General features: G+C 54.6%; 1 protein-coding gene across 2 annotated transcripts; it reads left to right on the forward strand.

Moving 5' to 3' along the window:
* Positions 1–13,440: 13,440 nt before the first annotated feature.
* On the forward strand, positions 13,441–23,188 carry GDF11 (growth differentiation factor 11). 2 transcript variants are annotated; one of them, XR_006265430.1, is made up of 4 exons: positions 13,441–13,914; positions 18,906–19,303; positions 19,814–22,250; positions 22,388–23,188. XR_006265430.1 is itself a non-coding variant. In XM_043447001.1 (3 exons), the coding sequence occupies exons 1-3, from the start codon at positions 13,473–13,475 to the stop codon at positions 20,192–20,194; spliced, it is 1,221 nt and encodes a 406-aa protein (XP_043302936.1). In that variant the 5' UTR covers positions 13,441–13,472; the 3' UTR covers positions 20,195–23,188. The 2 variants fall into 2 exon arrangements, 1 of the variants encoding a protein (XP_043302936.1); XM_043447001.1 differs by having other exon boundaries at positions 19,814–23,188.
* Positions 23,189–24,256: the final 1,068 nt, after the last annotated feature.

The raw sequence follows: 24,256 nt of genomic DNA on the forward strand, positions 1-24,256 counted from the left end.
CTCCCAGCCAATCAGGACACGTCAGAGTCAAGCTCCTCCCTCTGTGGAGGGTGGCCGAGGTGGGCTCCCAGCCCTCCAGGATCTCCCTGTTGCCATGGAGGTTTGGGGGCTACCCTCACGCGGGCATGGCATATATCCCCTGGATTGCCCCATTCCATCCTGGCGGACAGTCCAGAGGGCAAGGCCAAGAGAGGACTGGAAGGTGAGGGGGTGGTCTCAAGCTGCCTCCCTCCCTTTGAGCCATGGTGGTCCCCAGGAGCTCTGTGAACAGTTCAAGAACAACCAGCCACGACAACCTGCCCACCCCGCCTGGGCCCCGGCCCATAGAGTCTTCTCATCCAGCCTGAAGAAGCATTTCCTGAGCCTCAGTATATGTCAAGGAAAAAAACTAAGAGCAAAAGGAAGGCAGTCTGGGCTGGGCCAGGAACCAGCTTCCAGGATCATAATCTTCCAGTAAGACACACCCAGGCTCTTCTGGACCTTGCATGCATGCGTGCTAAGTCGCTTCAGTCCTGTCCAACCCTATGCAACCCCATGGACTGCAGCCCACCAGGCTCTTCTGTCCACGGCACTCGCCAAGCAGGAACACTGGAGTGGATCGTCATGTCCTTCTCCACTTCTGGACTTTGTTTCCCAGTTATCACCGCAGGTGGGCTGTGCAGGAGGAGCCAAGATGCTGAAGAAAGGAGTATTCATCTGTTTCTGCCAGCCATGTGCTGGGCACAGGGCCAGTGAGGCAAGAGAATGGGTGGCCCCATCCTGTGCCAGCAGGCAGAAGCAAGCCCACACTGTGAACAGAGGCAGAAACCCCTGGTGGCAGCTGGGTGAGCTCAGAGGGAGGGACAGGTGGTGCCTCTGCCCCAGAGAAAAACAAAAAGGAGTGAATTTCACCGAGGTGCTTGGTGCTCCCTGAGGTGTGTGTGTTAGTCACTCAGTCGTATCCGGCTCTTTGTGACCCTATAGACTGTAGCCCACCAGGCTCCTCTGTCCATGGGATTCTCCAGGCAAGAGAATGGAGTGGCTTGCCATACCTTCCTCCAGGGGATCTTCCTGACCCAGGGATTGAACCTGTGCCTCTTCTGTCTCCTGCATTGGCAAATCGAGTTCTTTACCACTCGTGCCGCTTGGGAAGCCCCACTCTCTGAGGTGACCTTAGACAATAAAAGGGCAGTCGCTCAGTTCCAGGGACAAGGAAAGGGCCAAGTGTAAAAAGGATTAGTTCTAAAAGTCCATGGCAGGAACTTTCCTGGTGGTCCAGTGGTTAAGAATCTGCCTTACAAGCAGGAGACACTGGTTCGATCTCTGGTGCAGGAAGACCCCACATGCCACGGGGCAGCGAAGCCTGCGTACCGTGACTGCTGCAGCCTGCACTCGCTAGAGCCTGTGTTCTGCAACCAGGGAAGCCAGTGCGATGCGACGCCCACACACCACAAGCAGAGAAAGCCCACAGGCAGCAGTGAAGACCCAGCGCAGCCAAAAATAAATCAATTTAAAAAACAAAGCCCTTCCAGTGCCTGGGCACGGGCACGAAAGACCCCGCATGGCATATTGGGGTTGGCTGGCTCACAGGCCTGGGGAAGGCTCTGGTGACAGATGGTGGGTAGAGAGCCGGTCTGCAGTCACAATTCAGAAACTTTGGCTACCAAAACACCAAGCATGACGCTTGGTCTTTGACTGAATCTTTGCCTGAACAAACCGACTATGAAAGACATTTTAGGAAGAACTTGTCATCCAGTTGCTAAGTCGTGTCTGACTCTTTGTGACCCCATGGACTGCAGTCTACCAGGCTTCCCTGTCCTTCTCCATCTCCTGGAGCTTGCTCAAACTCATGTCCATTGAGTCAATGATCCCATCCAACCATCTCATCCTCTGTCACCCTCTTCTCCTCTTGCCCTCAATCTTTCCCAGCATCAGGGTCTTTTCCAGTGAATCAGCTCTTCTCCACAGGTGGCCAAAGTATTGGAACAACTAGGCAAATCTGAATATAATTGAAGAGATTAGACATGAGAAAATAATGTTATTAAATGATGGTGTGATTATATAGGAAATTTTCTCTATTTTTTTAGAGATGCATACTAAAATATTTCAGGGTGAAATGTCACATCTGTAATTGACCTTGGAATACTTCACAAAACAATTGATGAAGTGAAAAGAAGACAGTCTGACGTGTACACCCATGACTGATTCATGTCAATGTATAGCAAAAACCACTACAATACTGTAAAGTAATTAGCCTCCAATTAAAATAAATAAATTAAAATAAAAAGACAGTCTGGGTGACATGACTTAAGAACCTAGTGGCTATGTAGGGTTGTGTTCTCAAGGCGAAGGGGAGGGTGGGAAATTACCAAGAGGGCAAATCTCCAGCCAACCTCCGGCTGAAAGGAGGAGGGATGAACGCTGGCACATCTTGGTCCAAAGCAGAGCTGATGAAGGCCAGAACCAGGGAAAGGAGGGGAAATCCTTGGAAAGGCCTTTCAGGGGTGACTGCCTACCTGTGGGAGCAGAAGAGGAAGTGGGAAGAATCTGAGATAATTTAGAGTTTCCAGACTTGGGAGCCCAAGGGAGGGGTGGTGGTCACCGAAGGTGGGAGGCACATAAGGTGCAGCTGGGTAGAGATGTCCCACCTGGAATTAGGAATGTGAGACTCAGGAAAGAGGAGTAGTCAGACTAGAGAGAGAAAGTGATATCGAAATTCACAGACAGGGCGTCCCTGGTGACTCAGCGGTAAAGAATCCGCCTGCCAATGCAGGAGACATGGGTTCGATCCCTGGGTCAGGAAGATCCCCTGGAGAAGGGAATGGTTACCGACTTCAGTATTCTTGCCTGGAAAATTCCATGGACAGAGGAGCCTGGTGGGCTACAGTCCATGGGGTCGCAAAGAGTCAGACACGACTGAGCGACTAAACAGCAACAAATGCACAGAAGGGTGAAGGCCAGGGCAGGAGAACGCCGAGACAGGATCTCAGAAAACCCCTGCGTTTACCGAAAATGGGGGAGGGGCTGGTAGCAGCAAATGATCCGAAAGGGGATGGAAGTCGCAGAGCTGGACTCCCCACTCTGCCAGGCCCAGTGCTGGGCACTTAGACCCGTGAGTTCTCTTAATCCTAATGACCACCCAGCGAGGGCTGTGTCATTTGTCCTGTTTTGAAAGTGAAAGTGTTAGTCACTCAGTCCTGTCTGACCCTTTGAAACTTCATGGATTGTAGCCCGCCAGGCTCCTCTGTCCACGGAATTCTCCAGGCAACAGTACTGGAGCGGGTAGACATTCCCTTCTCCAGGGGATTTTCCCGACCCAGAGCACGAACCTGGGTCTCCTGCACTGCAAGCAGATTCTTTACCATCTGAGCAGAGATAAGGAAACCGGCTCCGAGACAGGGAGTGACATGCCCTGAGTCCGAGCTAGTAAAGGGCATGGTTAGGGTTTGAGCCCAGATCTCTGGGGGTTCCAGAGCTGTTTCCTGCTGTTTCCTCTGTCTCGCTCTCTCAGAGGCCAAGAGAAAAGAGAACTTCAGAGCAGGAGGAGGGGACAGTGGCCAGAAGCACTTAATAGTAAAGAAAGCTGAGACGCAAGAGAAGGCCATTGGATGGGGTGGCATTTTCCAGAGCAGAGCCAGGGCAGGATCGTGAGCACCCCCTGGGTGAGTGTGGAGGCCTCCAGGCAGGCGGGGGGCGGAGCTGGGAGGAGGGTCAGGAGGGTGGGACCCTCCTAGAGGAACGCCGGGGGAGGGCTGGGAACGCTGTGGCAGGGTGGAGTGCTAGCAGCAGCAGAAGGGAAAGGATGGGGCCGAGGAGACCCAGCGGAGCAGATCTGTGTGCCGCTGGAAGGGGGCCGCAAGGAAAGTCCATTCCTAGTCTCAGTCCTAGTCACGCTCACAGAGACGGCTGTTGTCACTGTTCCACAGGGTATACAGCTTCTGATTCGGAAGATGAAAAAAATCCGGAGATGGATGGTGGTGACAGCTGGCACAACACATGAATGTACTCAGAGCCACTGAACACTTTAAAAACAGCTAAAACGGTAAATTTTGTGTTGTGTCTATTTTAACACAGATTTTGTATTGACATTTCGTTGACTTACAGTGTTGGGTTAACTGCTGCTGTCCAGCAAAGTGATTCGGTTATACATGTACACATTCTTCCTTGTGTTCTTTTCCATCGTGGTTTATCCCAGGACATTGAACGCTGGCCCCTGGGCCGCACTGCAGGACCTTGTTGCGTATCCATTCTACATGTAAGAGCTCGGGGGATTCCCTGGCAGTCCAGTGGTTAGGACTCCGTTCTTCCCCTCCAGGGGGCACAGGTTTGATCCCTGCTCTGGGAATTAAGATGGCATCACGGATGCAATGGACATGAACTTGGGCAGACTCCGGGAGACGGTGAGGGACAGGGAGGCCTGGTGCACTGCAGTCCACGGGGTCACAGAGAGTCAGACACGACTGAGGGACTGGACGACAACTGGGAACAAAGATCCCACAGGACTCGACACAGCCAAGAGGGTAAATAAAAAGTGGGGGTGAAAAAGCTCACATCTGCTAACCCCAGCCTCCCACTCTGTCCCGCCCCTAACCTTCTCCCCCTTGGCAACCACCAGTATGTTCTCTATGTCACTGACACTATTTTTTAAAAAAGAATGGCCTACCCCGAGAGCCGGGAAAGTTGGCATAGAGCCCTGGGTACCTCTGAGTGGGGAGGCAGCTGACCTCAGACCTGGCCCTTCACATCACATCCTTCAGAGCTTCCAGCACCAACTTCAAAGGCTAGGGTCCAGAAATGTCACCTGACTAGCTGGACTTCCAGGGTAAAGAACCCGCATGCCAGTGCAGGAGACGCAAGAGACAAGGGTCGGGAAAATCCCCTGGGGGAGGAAATAGCAACCCACTCCAGGATCCTTGCCTGGAAAATTCCATGGGCAGAGGAGCCTGGCAGGCTACAATCCAAGAGGCCACAAAGAGTAGGAGATGACTAAGCAGCTGAGCACATACATACATACATACATACCCTCGATTAGCTCAGGCTTCTGTCCCCTGGGTGCCTGGCACGGGTGGGTGGTGGGTGAGCTGGGGTGGGCGTCTCCCCTCCCCCTCCCTACACAGCAGAACCACGCTGCTCTCTAGCTCTCCAACCAGAGCCAGCAGCGGGCATGGGGACCTCAGGTGTCCCCAGCACGGGTGGTGCCATCTGAGAGCACGTAGGCATCGCCCAGACCCAGTGCAATGCACAGCAGCTCACAGCCAGCGCCCAGGGCCACCCACAGCCCTGGGAGGAGGGAGACCTCTTCTCCCCTCCACTCAGCAGGCCCCTGGCCTGAGCCCCACTAGGAGGGGCCGGACCAGAGGTCAGGCTGCCAGGCTGGGTCCTCAGCTCTCTGCCCCCATTCTTACCCGCCCCCTCCCAGGTGCTCTGGTGGGAAAGGGAGGCCCCAGTGAACTCCTGCCTGTCGAGGCCCTTGGGGTAGGGGAGCGTGGGCGAGGGGCCAGAGGCATGAGGAAGGGGAGGACGGAGGAGAAGGGGAGCACTGTGGAGTGTGGGAGAGGAGTGTGGAGAGACAGGAGCAAACAGGAGGTGGAGGACAAGGAGAAGCTGGGGGAGCGGGCAGGGGAAACAGGGAGGGCGAGCTACAGGGTGGGGAGAAGGGAGCAGGAGGAGACAGGGTGGGGGAGAAGAAGGCTGCCCTCTTCACTGGGAGGACAGGAAGGGTGACGTGGGAACTTAAGGCCCAGAGGCTGGGTCTGAACTGGGGACCTGAGATTTCTGCCCAGAAGCCCTAGCTTTGGATAGGAGGGAGGCAGGGGTGCTTTGCGAGCAGCTCTCAGATCTCAGGGTTAGATCAAAACAAGGGCAAGGCTGAAGATGTTCTGATTGCCCGAGTCTGGGGGCACAGAGAGGAGACTCCAGTCCCTGTGGGGCCAACCCCAACCCAGGGCAAGACTAGCTCACCACACGATGGTACCCAGGTTGACATCACTGCCCAAGTCAGCTCACCTCCTCACTGCGAGGAAAGGAAGGCTCAGAAAGGTGAAGCCTGGACTCAAGCACAACCTGCAGGGGAGACCCAGGGTCCTGACACCGACTCTGGTGCCACACACACCACCTTCACCACCAGCACGCAGCACCCTGAGCTCAGAGGCCTCGGCGAGAGGCAGGCTCTGCCCCACACGGGACGGTGCCCGCCCCGAACCGCAGCTTTCTCCCACTTAGGCAGGAGGGAGACCACTCCCTTCCTCACAGCACAGGACAGCTGTGAGCATCAGAGGAGAATGAAAGGCAGAGTTCTGGTACCTTAAGTATTGTTGTTGTTCACTCCCTAAATCGGGCCCGGCTCTTTGTAACCCCATGCACGCCACACTCCTCTGTCCTCCACTATCTCCCAGCGTTTGCTCAAATTCATGTCTAATGAGTCAGTGATCTAACCATCTCATCCTCTGCTCCCTCTTCTCCTTTTCCCATCAGTCTTTCCCAGCATGAGGGTCTTTTCCAATGAGTCAGGTCTTCACATCACATGATCAAAGTATTGGAGCTTCGGCTTCAGCATCGGTCCTTCCAATGAATATTCAGGGTTGATTTCCTTTAAGACTGGTTTAATCTCCTTGCAGTCCAAGGAACTCTGAAGAGTCTTCTCTAGCACCACAATTCAAAAGCACCAGTTCTTTGGTGCTCAGCCTTCTTTATGGCCCAATGCTCACATCCATGCATGACTACTGGAAAAACCATAGCTTTGACTACATGGATCTTTGTCTACAAAGTGATGTTTCTGCTTTTTAATATGCTGTCCAACTTTGTCACAGCTTTTCTTCCTAGGAGAAAGCGTCTTTTAATTTCATGGCAGCAGTCACCATCCGCAGTGATTTTGGAGCCCAAGAGAATAAAACGTATCACTGCTTCCACTTTTTCTCCTCTGTGTACCACAAAGTGATGGCACTGGATGCCATGATCTTCATTTTTTGAGTGTTTAGTTTTAAGCCAGCTTTTTCACTCTCCTCTTTCACCCTCATCAAGAAGCTATTTGGTTCCTCTTCACTTTCTGCCATTAGAGTGGTATCATCTGGATACCTGAGACTGTTGATATTTCTCCTGGCAATCTTCATTCCAGTTTGTGATTCATTCAGCCTGGCATTTCACATGATGTACTCTGCATGTAAGTTAAATGAGCAGGATGACCTTAAAAATTATAAGTCTTAAATGAAATTACAGAACAGAAACAGACTTCAAGAATGAGCTTACAGTTGCCAGGGGAGCAGAGGGAGGCTGAGAGGAAGGGATAGTCAGGGAGGGTGAGATGGACATGTACACGCTGCTGAATTTAAAAGGTATAGCCAACAAGGACCAGCACAGCACGTGAAACTCCGCCCAACGTGTGGCCCCCGGCCAGGAGAGAGTTTAGGGGAGAATGGATCATGCATGCTTGAGTCCCTTCGCTGTTCCCCTGAAGCTGTCATAACATTGTTAATCGGCTAAACCTCAATATAAAATAAAACCTTTTTAAAAAAAGAATAATAACTCCTGATCATACCCTGTTTTTAGACTCATGGGAGTTCAAATGACTTTGCTTTGAGTAACACCTGGATGCCACCCCACTTTAGATGGCCAAGGAAAGGGTTGGGAGGGACAAGCCAAGCTCCTTCGACACCTCCTGCCCACCTTGGCCTTGGCCCGGGGTTCTAGTCCCAGCTCCGCCCCCCACCCCAGCCCCCACGGCCAGGCTGGATGCTCAGCACTCTGCTCTCTTTTTACCTGTTCCTTTCTCTGCTCCTGGGGCCCCCAGCACCTGACCTCTGGCCCCTCATTCTCCCCTGCCGGACTCCTGTCCCAACCTCCTCCCAGCCTCTGTCACTGTTACCAACAGGGTCAATCAGATGCCTGACGGGTGACTGGGCAGGTTGGGCGGCTCCAGCCTAATGCCTCTTCATGCACCTCCTGGGGCAAGAGCTCCCCGATGTGTGGTTCTGGCTCCAGGGCCCGCCCAGGGGACAGAGGTCTCCACTGAGAGTTGACACAACTATGTTTTTTTCTGGGAGGGAGCAGATCAGAATCTGGGAGAAAGGAGAAAGAAGCAATGTGGATCAGCTGGTTAGCCCAAATTTCTGCTCCTTGGGGCTGGGTCAGCTCATCCACCAGGGCTCAGTCCCCGGAGGAGCAGACTCTGTGCTCACACCCCTCCTTTTCTCGGGGCTGCAACTGGGATAGTGGTGCCTCCTGCCACCACGATAAGGCCACAGGACCAGCCTGGGCCCACCGCCCCCAGCAGGACCCCACCACTTGGGCCTGGGAAAGCAGAAACAGGAAAGAAAGATAGGGAGAGGTGGGCAGGCCCATAGAGACCAAGAGTGAAAGTGGAAAGAGGGTGCACCCCAGGACTGGGAGGGCGCGGCCTGCCCGGAGAGGTGGCAGGGAGTGGAGAGCGGCAGGGGCACGGGAGGAAGACGTGGCTTCCCCACTTGTATCCCACCCACCTCCACCCCCAACCCTCCAAAAGCGAACTTTGGGTCCCTCCTCCCAACCTCCTACTTCTCTCACAGTGCCTCGGGGTCAAAGAGGTTAACACAGCTTCAGGAGATCCAGGGAGGATAATGATACTCTAGAATGTGGTGAGGGAGCCAATTGTAATTACACAGCCAGTTTCTCTCTGAGGGCTTCAGGGTATGTGGGCAGGGACCTGGGGGGATCCATTCCACCAGCAGACTCTCCCCAGCCCGGAATAGCCTCCTCACACCACCTCCCCAGAGGCTCCAGATGAGAAGGCCAGGAGGGGAAAGTCCCTCCCCACTAGGGAATCCCCCTCCCCAGCCGCTTCTCAAAGGCCGAGCCCTCCCCCTCCTTGGAAGGAGCTGCAGTGCCAGGGAATGAGTCCACTGACCCTAGAATTAGGGCCTTTGGGAGGAAGAAGCAAGAAGAAGGGGGGTCAGGGGTCATGAGTTACCGCCCACTGAATCCAGCTCCGATGGACAAGGCGGTTTGGGTGTGGGGTGGCCCGCACGGTGGCAGCGCCCCTTTACCCTCAGAGTGGCTCCCCCAACCCGCTCCCACCCCTCCCGCCCCCGCCCCGTGCTGGAGTCTGCAACTCTGAGAGTGGGCCAGGTGCCCCTGGCCTAGAGCCCTGCTGACCTGGCTCCCAGGCTTTACAGCTCCTTTTCCTGACGATGTAACATAAGGGCCCCGCTACCCAAGGCTACAGAAGCACCTCTTTCCTCCGGCAGCTCCTGAAACCTCATCTCTGCTTCCCTCCGGGCAGCTCACACCCTTCAAAGCTCACTGCCTCCGGGTGGGCTCCAACCTACGTTTGCTATGAACCAGTCAGGACCTTAAAGGAGGCGGGACTGAAGGTTGCCTGGGTAACACCGGGAGAGGGGCACCCTTGGTAGGCAGACAGTTGCCTGGGAGACCAGGGCAGTGGGCGGGGCCACAAACCTCTGTTAGCTAGAGTTGTGGTGAGGAAACAGCTAAATGTCCACATCTCTCCTAACTCCTTTGCCGTAAAGCCAGTAGCGTTCCCTCCTCGGGATTGGGTCTAGAACAGCCGGAAATCTGAAGTTCCTGAAAGAGAACTCCCGGGGGTTACCTGCAACCCAAGGGAACCCAACCCAACATTCCCAAGCTTGAGGGAACTCAAGAAAAGAGGCAAGATGTAGGAGAGGGTGGAGAGAGGAGCAAGTCTTAATACACGATGATATAGAACTTCTCAGACTAGAAATCTAAAGTGAAAAATACGCCAAGTATGGGGGAGAAAAAAGGTCCGTTTTAGCCCCACTTCCAAGAAGCAGAAATTCCAGATTCTACCACCAGATGGCAGTCTTGCCCACTCATTGGATTAAATGCGGTCTTGGAATCCGCGGGAAGCCAGGAAGCAGAAATCCTTTTCTGTGTCACAAGTTCCCAACTCTTGCTCTCCAGTATTTGGCAGGTACCCATAACTCCTTCCGGCCATACGTATACAGTCCTCTTTCCCTAACGGGACTCCGACCAGAGCCAGAGAGCAGGATTCATTCATTCTTTATTCAAAGTCACTAAAGCATTCTTTGAAAAAATGTCTGGCTTTCTTGGATCTCACAGTGTGAGACTGATAAGTTGGGTGATAGTAATGACTAATTATCTCATTTAGAACTGGGTGTCAGGCAGTTAATCTTCATAACCTCATAAAATAGGCCCAGCATTGTCATCTCCACCTTACAGATAAGGAATCTGAGGCAGAGAGTCACGTTCACACAGCCAGAGAAGTGTGAGAGCTGCGTCTTAAACCCAGGCAGCCTCAGTCTGAGTCCAGAAGCTGTGTGAGTAAGCCCCACGTCACACAGGATGCAGATGGAGCTAGGAGAAGCATCCACTGTACACTTGGGAGTCAGGGATGGACTCCTGAAAGACATATCCAAAAATCTCACCTACACTGAGACCTGAAGAAAGAGTGGATTGAGCGGAGGGAGGGAGGGGATGGAGGGAGGAGGGGGAGCTGTTCCAAGAAGAGGAAACACTTGTGCCAAGATACTGTGGAGATGATCGAGAGAGGGCAAAGGCTACATCCAGGCTTCTGACCTAGATGACTGTCATTCACTAAAATGAAATCGCAGAATGGGGGCACAATTCAGGGGAGAGACGTTCTTTGTTTACCATATTTCATCTGTGATTGAGGGTGTTTCTAAATGGCAATATCAAGGAGGCATCTGGTCTGGAGTTTTGGCCAGGATTGTTTACCTGGTGTCCTATCTACTCTATATGCTCCCTGGGAAGCAGGGCTGAGTTCTTCCACTGTTGTTTGGCTGGTTCTTTGTCGCTGTTGTTCTTTCTTTGGCTGCACTGGGTCTTTGTTGCCGCACTGTCCCAGGCTTTCTCAAGTCACAGAGAGCAGGCTGAGGCTGCTCTCTGGTTGTGGTGCAAGAGCTGAGCTTCTCATTGCGGTTGCTTCTCTTGTCGCCTAGCACTCCAGAGCATGAGGCTCAGTAGTTGTGGCGCAAGGGCTACTAAGCTCAGCAGAGCGTGGGATCTTCCTGGACCAGGGATCAAACTCATGTCCCTTGCACTGGTAGGTGGGTTATTAACCACTGGACCACCAGGGAAACCCGGGAGTAAGTCTTGTTTTTCTTTGCATTTCCTAGACCTGCCACTAGCTACATGTTTGGTAGGGAAGTAAAAATTGGGCCACTTCCTCTGAGGAAGAGAGGTGACACCACCTCTGCTGTCAAGGAGTTTTGAATTTTGCTGAGGAAACGACATCAGAAAAACATTTTGGAGAACAGGATAGGCTAAAGTATGGGATGAAGGTAATCACCGCTCTGGAAAATCAGAAAGCAGAGCAAAGAACCATGAAGAGGGAGCCTGTGAAAGCCCTTACTGATTGACTGCTGTGTAATCCTCATAACCAGTGAGGGCAGGCAAGCCGATCCTATTTTACAGAGGAAAAGTCGATGAAAGGTTGAGATGCTCATGTCTTGGAAGGAACCAGCTGTCTAAGGTTTTTGTTTTGTTTGTTTGTTTTCCACTCTGCTGCAGTCTTGGTTCCTGTTCTCCACGGAACAGATCATCTCTTCAAAGCTCCTTGCCTTGGTCTTCCTCATGCTTACCCAACCTCCTTTATACCTGGGCCCGCAGTTTCCCCCTGCCTAATTCCACTCCAGTTCCCAAGACCAACTCTGACCTTAAACCCAGGGCTCCATCTAATCCAAAGAGGAAACCAGTGTCCATCTGTTCTGCCTGAGAAGCCCAATAATGTTCACCCACTTATAAATAAATATTACGTGTGCCAGGAAACCAGAGCTGATCTGGTCCCCTCAAAGATTTTCAGTCTATTGGTTGTCTATTGACCTCTAGGGCTTCATTTTTTTGGACAAAGTTTATTATTGGAGACGTAGCACAAGTTGGGGAGCACACAGGGAACCGGTTTAGTTGAGAGAGAAGCAGGACAGAGAGAAAGGATGCGGGTCCCTCCCTAGTGAGGAGGACCCGACCTCCAGGGCTTAGACTCAATAAACCATCCTGGAGAAACTGAGGGTCTGGGAAGAGGTATCCAAAACCAGGAAAAGTTAGGCACTTCAGAAGCACTGTAGTAGCTTGGCACTCTTCTACTCTGCCCTCTGGCTGTACCCAGGGTTACACCTGAAAACTAGGGCTGGTCCTACATCTGGGTTTCTCCCCTGGGGACTTCACTTTCTCCAACTGAGGCCTCTGAAGCCAGATCTCTCTCTCATCCTCGCCCCTACAACTACAAGGCCCTTCTCAGACTTCTGAGCCTTGCCAGATCCAAAACTACACCTGGGAATCCAGAGATCCAGATTGCTCTGCAGGCACAGTGGTCTCTGGCCCTGCTTCCTCTGACTCCTCCCCCCGTGGTCCCCAGTCCCTGCCTTTTCCAGCCTACTGACTCCTTTATTCCTGAATCAGGCCTCAGCTTCACATTCACAGTCTTCCTGGCTCCCAGTCTTCCTCCGGTCTCAGGACTGCCCAGCACCTCTCCGCCTTCTCAGGATGGCCCTGGTCTCTTTTCCTCCTAGTCGCCCTTGCTAACCTCCATGTCCAGTTCTCCCATCTCCAGGCCCCCTTCTGGTCCTGGGGTCCTTCTCATAGCTGGGGCTCCTCTGGGCTCAAATTCTCCGCCTCCTCCCCCGAACGCTCGGCGCTCCCACCTGCGCTGACTCGCATTGCTGGGCTGTCTGTCTGCCCGGCTCTGCTTTCCCCGATCCTCTGAGTCTGCCTCCTCTCTGGGGCTCCCTTGGTATCTCCCAGCCTCTGCCCCCGCCTTCCTCCTGCAGGTTTCATTCCCTCTCCCACTCCCTGCTCCCACGTCTGGGCACCCCCGAGTCCCTGCGGTCCGGGTCTGCCCCCTCTCCTCCCCGAGCCTCTGTGCCCCGGCTTCTCTGACTCCCTCACGCTAAGTGCCCCACTCCTTCCGCCTGTCGCTTTCCTCCTCTCCCTGTCTCTCCAGTTAAGTCTCTCCTCCCAGCGGCTTCCCCGCGACCCTCTCGCCCCGGCCTTTGTCTCTCTCATCTCTTCCTCCTGCTCTTTCTATCTCTGTGCCCCCGAGCGGCGTCCGCTCCCCGCCTTTCTCTCTCAGCATCCCCTAGGTCCCCCGGTCTGACTTTCTCTCCCTTCCTCTCCTTCACCCTAGGATCTCTGTCTCTGCCTCTCTCTGAGTCCTCGCTCCCTCCCTCTCTTTTCCTCCGCTCTCTCCGGCTCCCTCTCTCGCCTCGGATGACAGCGCTGCCTCTTTTGTTGGCTCCGCAGCCAATCGCGGCCGCTGACGACACGGGGGCCGGGGCTATAAAGGGCCTGGCCCGGGCTCGGGCCCCCCCAGCCGCCCGCCCCGGCCGCCCGCCCGCCCCGCCCGCGCGCCCGCCGCCCCCGGCCCCCCCGGCCCCCCCTCGGCCGGGCAGCCCCCAATCCCCGCGCCGCCCGGACCCCCTCCTCCTCCTCCCTCCTCCCTCCGCCCCCTCCCCGCGGGACTCCGGCGTCCCCGCCCCCCAGTCCTCCCTCCCCTCCCCTCCAGCATGGTGCTCGCGGCCCCGCTGCTGCTGGGCTTCCTGCTCCTCGCCCTGGAGCTGCGGCCCCGGGGGGAGGCGGCCGAGGGCCCCGCGGCGGCGGCGGCGGCGGCGGCGGCGGCGGCGGCGGGGGCCGGGGGGGAGCGCTCGAGCCGGCCGGCCCCGTCCGCGGCGCCCGAGCCCGACGGCTGCCCCGTGTGCGTGTGGCGGCAGCACAGCCGCGAGCTGCGCCTGGAGAGCATCAAGTCTCAGATCCTGAGCAAACTGCGGCTCAAGGAGGCGCCCAACATCAGCCGCGAGGTGGTGAGGCAGCTGCTGCCCCAGGCGCCGCCGCTGCAGCAGATCCTGGACCTGCACGACTTCCAGGGCGACGCGCTGCAGCCCGAGGACTTCCTGGAGGAGGACGAGTACCACGCCACCACCGAGACTGTCATTAGCATGGCCCAGGAGAGTAAGTGGGCGGCGGGGTAGGAGCGGTGGGGTGCCGGCTCCCGCTCCGGCTCCGAGAAAGTGAGCGCCTCCGGCTCCGAAGCGGGGCGCTCCGGGTTGCTCCGGCCGCAAAGCCTTTTCTGCGAAAACTTGATGGATTGGGGGGCGGGGGCTGCTCCACAAGTTTTCCGAGCTGTGGAGATGGGCTGCGGAATTGTGTGCCCGCCCCGCTCCCGGAGGTGAGGGGGCAAACGGAAAGGGTTGCGAGATACCGCCTCCCACCCGAGTTGTGGGGATTCTGCAGCGGAGGGGAAGGGGCAGCGACACATCCCGAAGGGTCCTGGTGGAGAGGCTGGAGAACAGACCCGGGAGGCTCCGGGACTCGCGCAGTCCCAGCCAGGCTGCCGTGCTCTCCGCCTCTCGATGGACCTGGCACCGACCGACTCACCAACCCCGTACACCTTGGGCTTTGCAACGCGCCCCTCGGGCTGCCGAAAGCCCAGGGCTCCTTTCCGCCTCCCAGGAACGCGATCCCGAGCCCTGTATCTCAGCCAGGGCTCAGCGGGCACCCAACCGGCACCCATCCCACCGGGAGCCCTTCTGACACCGGCTCTCCTGAGGGGCCGGGAAAGCCGTGCCTTCTTGGTGCTAACAGAGCTCAGAGAACTCAACTCCATGGCGCTGCGGCTAAGGGCACCCATTTGGCAACTCAGACCTTAATATTGTATCTAGCCGCAACCAGGCTTGAGGAGCGAGAGGAAGACTGAGGGAGGGAAAAGTTGGTAGGAGGGAGGGGGAACCCAGGCATCCTAGTCCCTGGCCAAACTTAAGATGAACATGTTAATAGACTTGAGCTGCTTTGAAATTTTATGGCCTGGAAAATCCAGGCCAACATTGCTCCCCCTACCCCCACCCCCACCCCCCGCAACCCCCCAGCTCTCCCTAAGGTCAAATGATGCCCTTTCCCCCTCCCCGCAGAGGTGCTCCCCGCACCCACCCCACCCCCAGCGACTCCAGGGAACCAGATCCCTCATTCCCTTGTGGTTTGGCAAAGTCACCCCCCTCCCCACCAACTGTTTGGTTTTATGGCTCTGAACAGAAGAGGGGAGACTGGTTTATTGGCAAATGGGTCATAAAAAGCTGAGGGCCGAGGGGAGTCCTAGCGGCCCAGCCCCGAGGGAGAGGCACAGGACCCCAGGTGTGCCTCCGGGAGGCTAAGTGCCCGCCGCTGGCACTGGGTTTTCTGTGACCCTAACTCCGCAGGACTTGGTCAGGGCGGTAAAGAAAAGCACACTCAAAGGACTGGGAAACTATCCTGCCGTAGCGGGTGGGAAGGTCTAGGATCTGGTCTTGAGTTCCTAAGTCTCCCTTCTGTTCTCAAGGTTCTGCTTTTATACAAGCGATGGTCAGACTGACTGAGCAGAGATGGGGGTTAGAAATCAAGTTAGAAGCAGCGTGGTCGAGGGATTCTGAAGAAGAGTTTGCCGGAAGAAGATGAAGGGTGTGGAGGAAAGAGATACTTTGGTCTACGCGGTGCGTGTGTGTGAGGATTTCCAGTGTGAGATGGAGCTGTGGACTCTCCCCTTGCTCACTCTATCCTTAGCATCTCTTAACCTATAGGCCAGAGCCCAGAGATCGCTCTGGTCACTGGGATGCAGGAAGTGAACAGACGCTGCACACGCAGTTGGGGAAATGCAGGTTAGACTCAGGGGGTGGGCAGAAGGGGGAAGGACACCAGCAGGTGGGGTTCCACCTCGGCTTCTGCCCTCCAGCCACCCCAGGACTTGGATAACCAGGGGATGGGTCTCCAGCCAGGTATTGTACGTCCCCTTTAAGAGACAAGCTGAGCTCTTAAGAGAGGGAGGGGGAGCCGAGGGGCGGGGAGGGAGAGAGGGGAAAAGGAAAAAGAGACTTTTATAGTCTAATCCCCAGGGACCCGCTTTAATAAGAGACTTGTGCTCTGCTAATCGGGGGAGGTGTTTGTCAGCAGAGATGGCCTCCGCTCCCCTCCCCCTCGCTCCCCTCCCCCAGCCCTCTGCCCTGGACCCCAGCCCCCACCCCTCCTAGGCTGCACGGCCTGCCCCAGTTCCCTCCACCCTCTCAGGCGCTCCCACCCCAGCCTCCATCCTGGGAACCCGGCCCCCTCGCCCTTCAGGGAGCCAGGCCCAGCCCCCGTTTCTCTCTCCTCCCTACACCCCGAGGCCCCTGCCCTCTCTGCCCAACCTCCTGCCCCTAGGCTTCCCAGCCAGGGTTAGGAAAGTGTGTCTGGTGTTTGGGGGTGGGGGGTGTGGGAAGAGGAGGGGTGGTGAGCAGGGAGGGGGTTGGGCTTTTGCTGAAAATAGTGCAGTGACCTCTCTCCAGACCAGAGCCGCCTACTAAACCTGACCTGCTGCCTGCCACCAACCCGATCAATCCAACACAGATGTGGCTCCTTCCCCTCCCCTTGGGAGCTGGGCTGTGCGCTGGGGACCCTCTCAAGCCCCTGATTCCCTCTGTGACTCTACCTGTTTCTTTGTTCCTCCCCCCGTATTCTTCTATCCTTTCTCCTTACCCCACTAGTCTTGGCTGCCTACCTTTCAGCTTCCTAACCCCCATTCAACTCCTTTAGCATCCCTCCTCCTCTCCCAGTGGTCTCCAGCCCCCAAACATATTTCTGCCCCTGCCATGTTCCTCCCCTGCTTCTGTCCTCCACTTCTCTCTCTTCTAGATGTCTGTCTTCATCTCTAAGTCTCTTCTCTCTTCTTACCTCCCTCACTCTCTCCGGTCTCTCCGCATGTCTCCATCCTGTCCCCTTGTGGTACCAACTGGCCTCATATCCACTGGGGGAGAAGTGTATGATGATTCCAAGGGGTGAGGACCGGGGACTCTGCCTGAAGGCCCACAGCCTTACAAGGATGGGGCCCTGGAACCCAGTGCCCCATCACTAAGCCTCGGGTCGTGTTTAGGTAGGGATACATGTTTAGAATTTACGAAACTAACAATAAATCAACTGAGAAACTACTACTATTTTCACATTCTTTATTTAATGCTCAGCACTCCTGTGAAGCAAGGATTATGATCTGTAACAGTGAGAAGCTTGGTGCATAAGGTCACATATTGGTTAATGATTAGGCAGTGATTAAACCCACTTCAATTGTAGCCAAAGAACAGGGTTTACGCCAGGAAGAACTTTCGAGCACTGGCCTCGTCACTGAAGATGAGGAGCTTAGGGAGTTCACTCAGCACGTAGTTACTGAGCGCGGCCTGGTACTGTAGGAGGCGGTGAAGCCACAGAGGTGAGCAACACGGAAGCGTCCACACAGGGACTGCCCCCATGGAGATCAGTCCTTAATGGGGACGGCAGGCAGGAGAGCAGAGCCATCTCCATACTGAAGGCAGGCACAGTATGCTGTTTGGATTGTTGCTGTCACTGTCCATCTCACCAGCAGCTACCCTGCCCCAGGACTCTCCTCAGCCCCCAAACTCCACCCCACCGCCCCATCACGGAAACTCCAGCAGGAGGATAACTGGACCCCAGTGCTCTGGACGCTTGGAGAAGAACTTAGGGAAAGAAAGTGTCTTGGCTCCTGAACATCTGACGATCAGTGAGCACTTTCCTCCCCATTTCACTTGGAGTGCCCTCCTAGTGTCTCCTAGGGTGGGGAATGATTATGAAGCAACAAATGATAAATTCTCCATGATTATGCAGACCTGGGCATGATACAAATGGGCTCGGACTTCCTGATCATCCTTTTATGACTCTGGAAGTTCATTCCTAGTTGTTCCTCAGACTATTAAAAGTGATAATGGATATTCATAACCAATAGAAAGATGATTTAAGGGCATTCCCAACTGAGATTAGAAAGGGGAACTGAGAGGAACTGAAATGGAAACAGAAGCAGATATTGAGAATCATCCTTTAAACTCAAGAATGGTCCGATTATGATCCAAAACAAGGGGAAATTGGCCAAAATGTAAAGCTGGGATGCTAATGACTTCTTACAGACTTGGCACTGGACTGAGAAACCAAAGGAAGCTCAGAGGAGAGAAGACATTACAGTTGATCTGATTTGTTGAACTTTATTTCTGATGCTTTGGGAAAGTAGGAAAAAAAATACAGAGGTAGTTCTTCCCTTTCTTGAAAGGGGAGGCATTAATGGTGAGGAGGAGGAAGCAGCTGAGGAGCTTTTCTCAGGGTCAAGGGATGGAGCAGTCAGGTGCAGGCGCGCGTGCGGCCAACCCTGCAACGCTATGGACTGCAGTCTGCCAGGCCCCTCTGTCCATGGGTTTCCCCGGCAAGACCACTGGCGTGGTCGCCACTCCCTTCTCCAGGGGACCTTCCGGGCCCAGCAGTCAAACCCTGGCAGGTGGAGCTCCACCTGGGAAGCCCACATACATTGGGAGTGCTTAAGTGGTTCCATCCTTCTGGGTGTGTTATTTTTAGTGGGAATGATGCAAGAAGCCTAGATTTGAATTCTGATTTACTTCATGGAATAAATTTAGTCCTTGCTCCCTCTCTGGACCCTGGGTTATCCATTCCCTGAGGCCATCTGGTTTTTTTTTTTTGGGGGGGGGGGGGCCTGTGCCAGGCTACACCTGGCCACCAGACAAAACAGAGCAGAAATGGGCCCAGGTGACCTGAGGACAGCAGGTGTGGTATTAAGTTTGGCTTTTATGGGGAGCATCAAAGGTTCAGAAACAGTTGGAGCCCTATATGCTGGGGAAAGTTGGACGAAGGGAAGACTGCAGGTGAAGAATTCCCCAATACTACTTTTGCAGCTTACCTGGTAGAGAGGAACCTATGCATTAAGACAAACATTTAAGGAAGGGATGCAGATTAGTAAGGCCTGATAGAACCATTATCTCCCAAGGAGAGCGGGGGTGCTGTTCTAGGTACCAGTGAGGTCGACAGGCAGGGGAGAGGGTAAAGAACTGGAACACAGACTGAGGAGGCTGGGCTGTCCCTGCCCCCGGGGCTGCTGACCTCCTCCACAAACACTCTTTGCTGATACTGTGCCCCTTCTCTCTCATCAGCCGACCCTGCGGTGCAGACAGACGGCAGCCCTCTTTGCTGCCATTTCCACTTCAGCCCCAAGGTGATGTTCACAAAAGTACTGAAGGCCCAGCTGTGGGTGTACCTCCGGCCTGTGCCCCGCCCGGCCACAGTCTACTTGCAGATCTTGCGACTGAAACCGCTAACTGGGGAAGGGACTGCAGGGGGAGGGGGCGGAGGCCGGCGTCACATCCGTATCCGCTCACTCAAAATTGACCTGCACTCACGCTCCGGCCACTGGCAAAGCATCGACTTCAAGCAAGTACTACACAGCTGGTTCCGCCAGCCGCAGAGCAACTGGGGCATCGAGATCAACGCCTTCGATCCTAGTGGCACAGACCTGGCCGTCACCTCCCTGGGGCCGGGAGCTGAGGGGCTGGTGAGCAGGGAGCCTGCGATATTGGCAGCTATGTATATATAACCTGGCCCTGAGGAGGTGGGGTGTTGGAAATGGTAGACCAGGAATGTAAAGGGGGTTAGGGACCAGCATGATTTTTCTAGGCCCAGAGCTGACTCTAGAGGTGGTGGTGGTGATGGTAGTAATGGGGTGCTACCAGTTTTCAGAGATCCAAGGCAGGCCAACAGTTGAAAACTGTATTTGGGGTGAAGGTATGAGTTAATAGATTCATGGGACAATAAAGATGGGCTGTTGTTGAGACCTTGGGTCAAGGGGCTGATGAGAGTCAGGTTGCCAAGAGAGAGACAATTAGGGAAGGTGAGTTTAGGGAGACACGACTAGCTGGCAAGAAAAGTGGGTAGAAAGCGGGGCTGGAGAGGGGAGCCCTGGAGAAGCTGAGAAATCGCTGGTCTCTGCTTCTCTGGAGAAGCAACGGGGAGCAAGAGCTCCTCAGGCTCTGTTACACCTCTCTCTCCTCTCCCTCGCCCCCAGCATCCTTTCCTGGAGCTCCGAGTCCTAGAAAACACAAAGCGGTCCCGGCGGAACCTGGGCCTGGACTGCGACGAGCATTCGAGCGAGTCCCGCTGCTGCCGCTACCCCCTCACGGTGGACTTTGAGGCTTTTGGCTGGGACTGGATCATCGCCCCTAAACGCTACAAGGCCAACTACTGCTCCGGCCAGTGCGAGTACATGTTTATGCAAAAGTACCCGCACACCCACCTGGTGCAACAGGCCAACCCGAGGGGCTCGGCCGGGCCCTGCTGCACGCCCACCAAGATGTCCCCCATCAACATGCTCTACTTCAATGACAAGCAGCAGATTATCTACGGCAAGATCCCTGGCATGGTGGTGGATCGCTGTGGCTGCTCCTAAGGTGGGGGACGGCGGATGCCTCCCCAGCAGACCCTGCCCCTAGACCCCCAGCCCTGACCCCCTGCTCCCAGGCCCCAGAGCTCCCTCCACCTTCAGATGTAACATCATGCCGTGTGCCCTGCCCACACGGTGTGCAGTGCAAGCGAGGGAGGCAGGTGGGGGTTGAGGGGCGAGGGGTTTGGGGGAAAGGGGGGGAGGAGGGGCATGGTCAGGTGGGGAATGTTTGAGGTGAGAAGGTTTGGCAAGAAGACAGAGAGATGTAGAGACAGAGGTAGAGCAGAGGGATAGAGACAGAGGAACAAAAAGAGCAGCAGTGAGAAGGCAAGGGATAGAGACGCAGGAGAGACGACAAGGCAGAGAGAAGGAGAAAGAGACAGAAGTGAGCACCAGGGGAGAGCCCCACGCCGAGCCTCCTCTCTTCCACTGGGAAGGTGAGGGGCTTGGTATGGCTGGGGAGGTCCCCTGACGGCCATTCTCAGTAAGAGAGGAAATCAGAATCCATTCTTAGCTTCTTCTCTTTCTCCCTCCAGCAGTGGCTGGGGGAAGGGAAGTGAGGGCAGGGGCAAAAGTGAGGATCTGGGGATTTTATTTATTTATTTATTATGACTTTTCATTTTTTGGTATTTCATTTTTTGGTATTTGGCTTTACTTAAATAGACGGGCCCCTGCCCACTGCGCCCCATCTGCCCCTCATTCCCCAAACCCTGTTCTCCCTCAGTACTCCCCTACTTAAGCACTTGTTTAAAGCTTCCAGGGTTGAGAATGGGAGTAGGGGGCAAGAGGGCCAACATGGCAGTTTCCAACCCCGAATCACCCCACTTAAGCTTCTGAGCCAGACGGGCTGAACTGAATTCCAGCAGTCACAGAAATGTAAGATGTTAGGGTGTAGGAGCTGGGGGGGTGGGGGGTGGGAGGGAGGGGCTCAACATCCAGGATCTGTATGAGAGCCACAGAACTAACCCTCAGATCTACCCTCACGGCACTGACTTCCTTAGGCAGAGGTGTGGCCTGCTTATGCCCACATTCCCCCCGAGCCAAGAGAGAGACCAAAGAGCCTGCGGAATGCCTCTGCTCCCTGCCTCTACCTTCAGGTCCATAAAAAGAAGAATAGAGACAGCCCAGAGTCCCCAGGTCTGTGAAGGGTCAGGAGGGGTCAAGAAAGGAGTAGGGAGGCTGAAGGATACAGGGCGTTTGAATCCAAATCACTGCTCTGGGCCAGGGAATAGAGCCAGCACACCGAGGTAGAAGGGACTCTGGAAGGGGGACCTTCCAGTCCCCCAACCCCAAAGCTCAGGGTGGAGGAGGGTAGAACGAGGGAGCAGAGTGTCTATAATTATTTTTATCTTTTATTTTTGGAATCTAGCAGTACCTGGCAGCAGGGAGGGGATGATACAGTGGGGGAAAGCATCTGACAAGGCCAGTTAGAGCAGAAGTCGGGAAGGATGGAGACTTCCTGCTTTGGAAAGCTGGAAAGCAGGCAGGGACTGGTTGCCACTCCAGGTCACTAGCTGGGCCTATTCATTCCTTTCACAATCCTGACCCATCCTCCTCTGGACTCACTGTGCCTCAGTTTCTTCCCCTCGATGGAATGAGAAAATAGCAGCACCCGCCACAGCCAAGAGATGAATTCTGAGCACTTACCACGGGCACTTTATGGACATAAAATACCTCTCGCTGTGGGACAGATAACCAGGGCACCAGAGTAGCGGTGAAGAGATGTGAGGCTTAGAGGAGTCACAGGCTTCAGAGTACAAGTTCCCCTCTGCCTCCCAGCTGGACAGTGCCTGACACCAAGGAGCTGAGAACCTTCTGATCCACACCTTATCCATACCTCACCTCCAGACCTCCTGGCTCCAGGCAGGAGCCCAGAGGATGTCAGGAGTGGAGGGGGAAAGAACCTTCAACAAAACGCACTCTGAGTAGCGCCAGCGGTCATGGGTCTGATGCAAACAATACGGAACACAAGTAAAACCTGAGCTGGAAAGCCGACCCGGAAGGCTTGTTCTTCCCGAGAGCATGACTTTCCTGCCTGGCCCAGCTGGTGGAAGGGGCAAAGGTATGTAACCACCCTTGGAAAGGTGATGGTGGTGAATTTGGGCATCTTATTCCCATTCCCACAGTGAAAAAGTGAGATGAGGTATTTTGGTACTGGAATGGGCAAGGGCTCATTTCAACTTGCCTCCTCCCACGCAGCAGCAGTACTGACCCCCAGCCTCTTCTCTCTGGCCCTGTTCTTCATCACTCCTTCTGCTCCAATCTTGGAGAACAAGATGCACCTGACCACCAACACCATTCACATTTCCTTGGTGGAAAGAAAGGAACAGAGAAGTGAAGAACAGAAGATGCCTCCTCCAAGGTCAAATGCCCAGGTCTCTTGATCTTGGCACAGGGTGGGGATTGGGCAATAGGCATCAGGTGACTTCCCTCTAGAAATTCTAGAGAGCTGGGGCAGTAGACTTGGGGACACTTAGAATACGCCCCTTTAATGCCACCAAATAAAGACCTTTGGGGGAAGGTCGTTCTCTTATGAACATAAATCTATGAGTTGGAAGTCTCATTCCCCTGGTCTTCCTCACCCCCAAAGAGGCATGGGGTAGAGAGGCTTGGGGACACAGCCCAGCAAACTAGTGGGGACTGGTCCCCCCTCTCACCTTATGATGTGTGTGGACCTGGCCAGTGCCCCTCTGATCATAATTAGTGTAATTATTATTTACTTTGTGTATTTGTTACACCGTGTGTGTGATTGCCTTTGTTTGTTAAGGGTGTCTGCGGAGTATGGGGCTGACAGGGGCACTGGAATGCCGGGAAAAGACCTCTTCACTGAGATCAAGGCTTCCTGAAGGGAACCATTGCAAAAAGGCCATCAGGCAGTTTTCAAGTTATGTGACAGAGGGCAAAGATGGCCATAGGGTGCTCTGAGTTTTGGGATGGTCACATGACACAATCCAGCACTTGAACCTGAAAAAAGAAAAATAAAAGCAGTCAAAGAGTTTAGAATTCAGCATTAAGCTCTTCTCCCTAATCAAGCGCCATGTTTACACCTCGGACACCAGGAAGCAGAGGATCTGAGGGAGAATGAAACTTTGTGCTTAAGGAGTAAGAAGATGGGGGTCTCTGGGATGAGGGCTGGGGCTTGCAGCCAAGGAAGGTTGGGCTGAGGATGGGAAAGAAAGGGAACCCAGACCAAGTCTTCACTGGAGGCTTGATCCTGAGCAGTCCCAAAGGTTACAAAACGCTCTCCCGGCCTCCACAGAGCAGAAGATCCAAGCTCTCGAGATAATTCAGGTAATATCTACCCTATTTTCCTACAGTTCCCTGACCCGAGGTTTCCTCAACAAAATCCACAAGCCAACCCAACTTTGAACTTCCACTGTTCCAAGAATGGTTACGCATCTTAATACTTTCATTCTACCATAAAAATGCCTCCCATGTCCAGGGAGCACACTTCCTAGGGCATACAAATTGGTGCGGGAGGCGGCGGGGGGCGGGGAGTAGCAAAAGAGTCTTGCCTGTAACTGCAAGTAGGAAAGCTCCTGTGACATCAGTCTGACCCAGAATGGGGGACAACACAGGTTCAATGGGCCACTCCCTGCCCTGTCCGTTCTGTTAGCAGACTGGCCCCCTCCTCAGACCAAGTTGAGGGAAGACTAAAAAGCTACACATTGTGTCCTCCCCATGAGGAGCTGCTCTACGCACACCTACCCCTACATTCTGCCCCAGGGAAAAACAGATCCCCCAGCCCATCCAAGGTCCGCTGCTTCCTACCTTGAGAGCAGCAGGAAGTTACAAGATGAGGCTCACACTCAAACACCTGCAACCTAATGGACGAGTAGCTGCCCTACTCTTTGTCTCTGCCCACATCAGGGGTCCCAAGCTAAAAGCCAGCGGGCAGGGGCATTTACAGCCTCTGGTGTATGGTGGGGCAGAAGCTGGGAAGTCAAGGCAAAGCCACAAAGCCAGCTTTCCCGTCAGTGAACTGGGTGTAAGGGAACAATCGGGATGACTCCTACCTATTTTCACTCTCAGAATCCCCCAAAGTATTTGCATACGTGGTGTACATAC

This window comes from Cervus canadensis, chromosome 25 (genome assembly GCF_019320065.1).
Source record: "Cervus canadensis isolate Bull #8, Minnesota chromosome 25, ASM1932006v1, whole genome shotgun sequence".
Taxonomy (NCBI): Eukaryota; Metazoa; Chordata; class Mammalia; order Artiodactyla; family Cervidae; genus Cervus; species Cervus canadensis.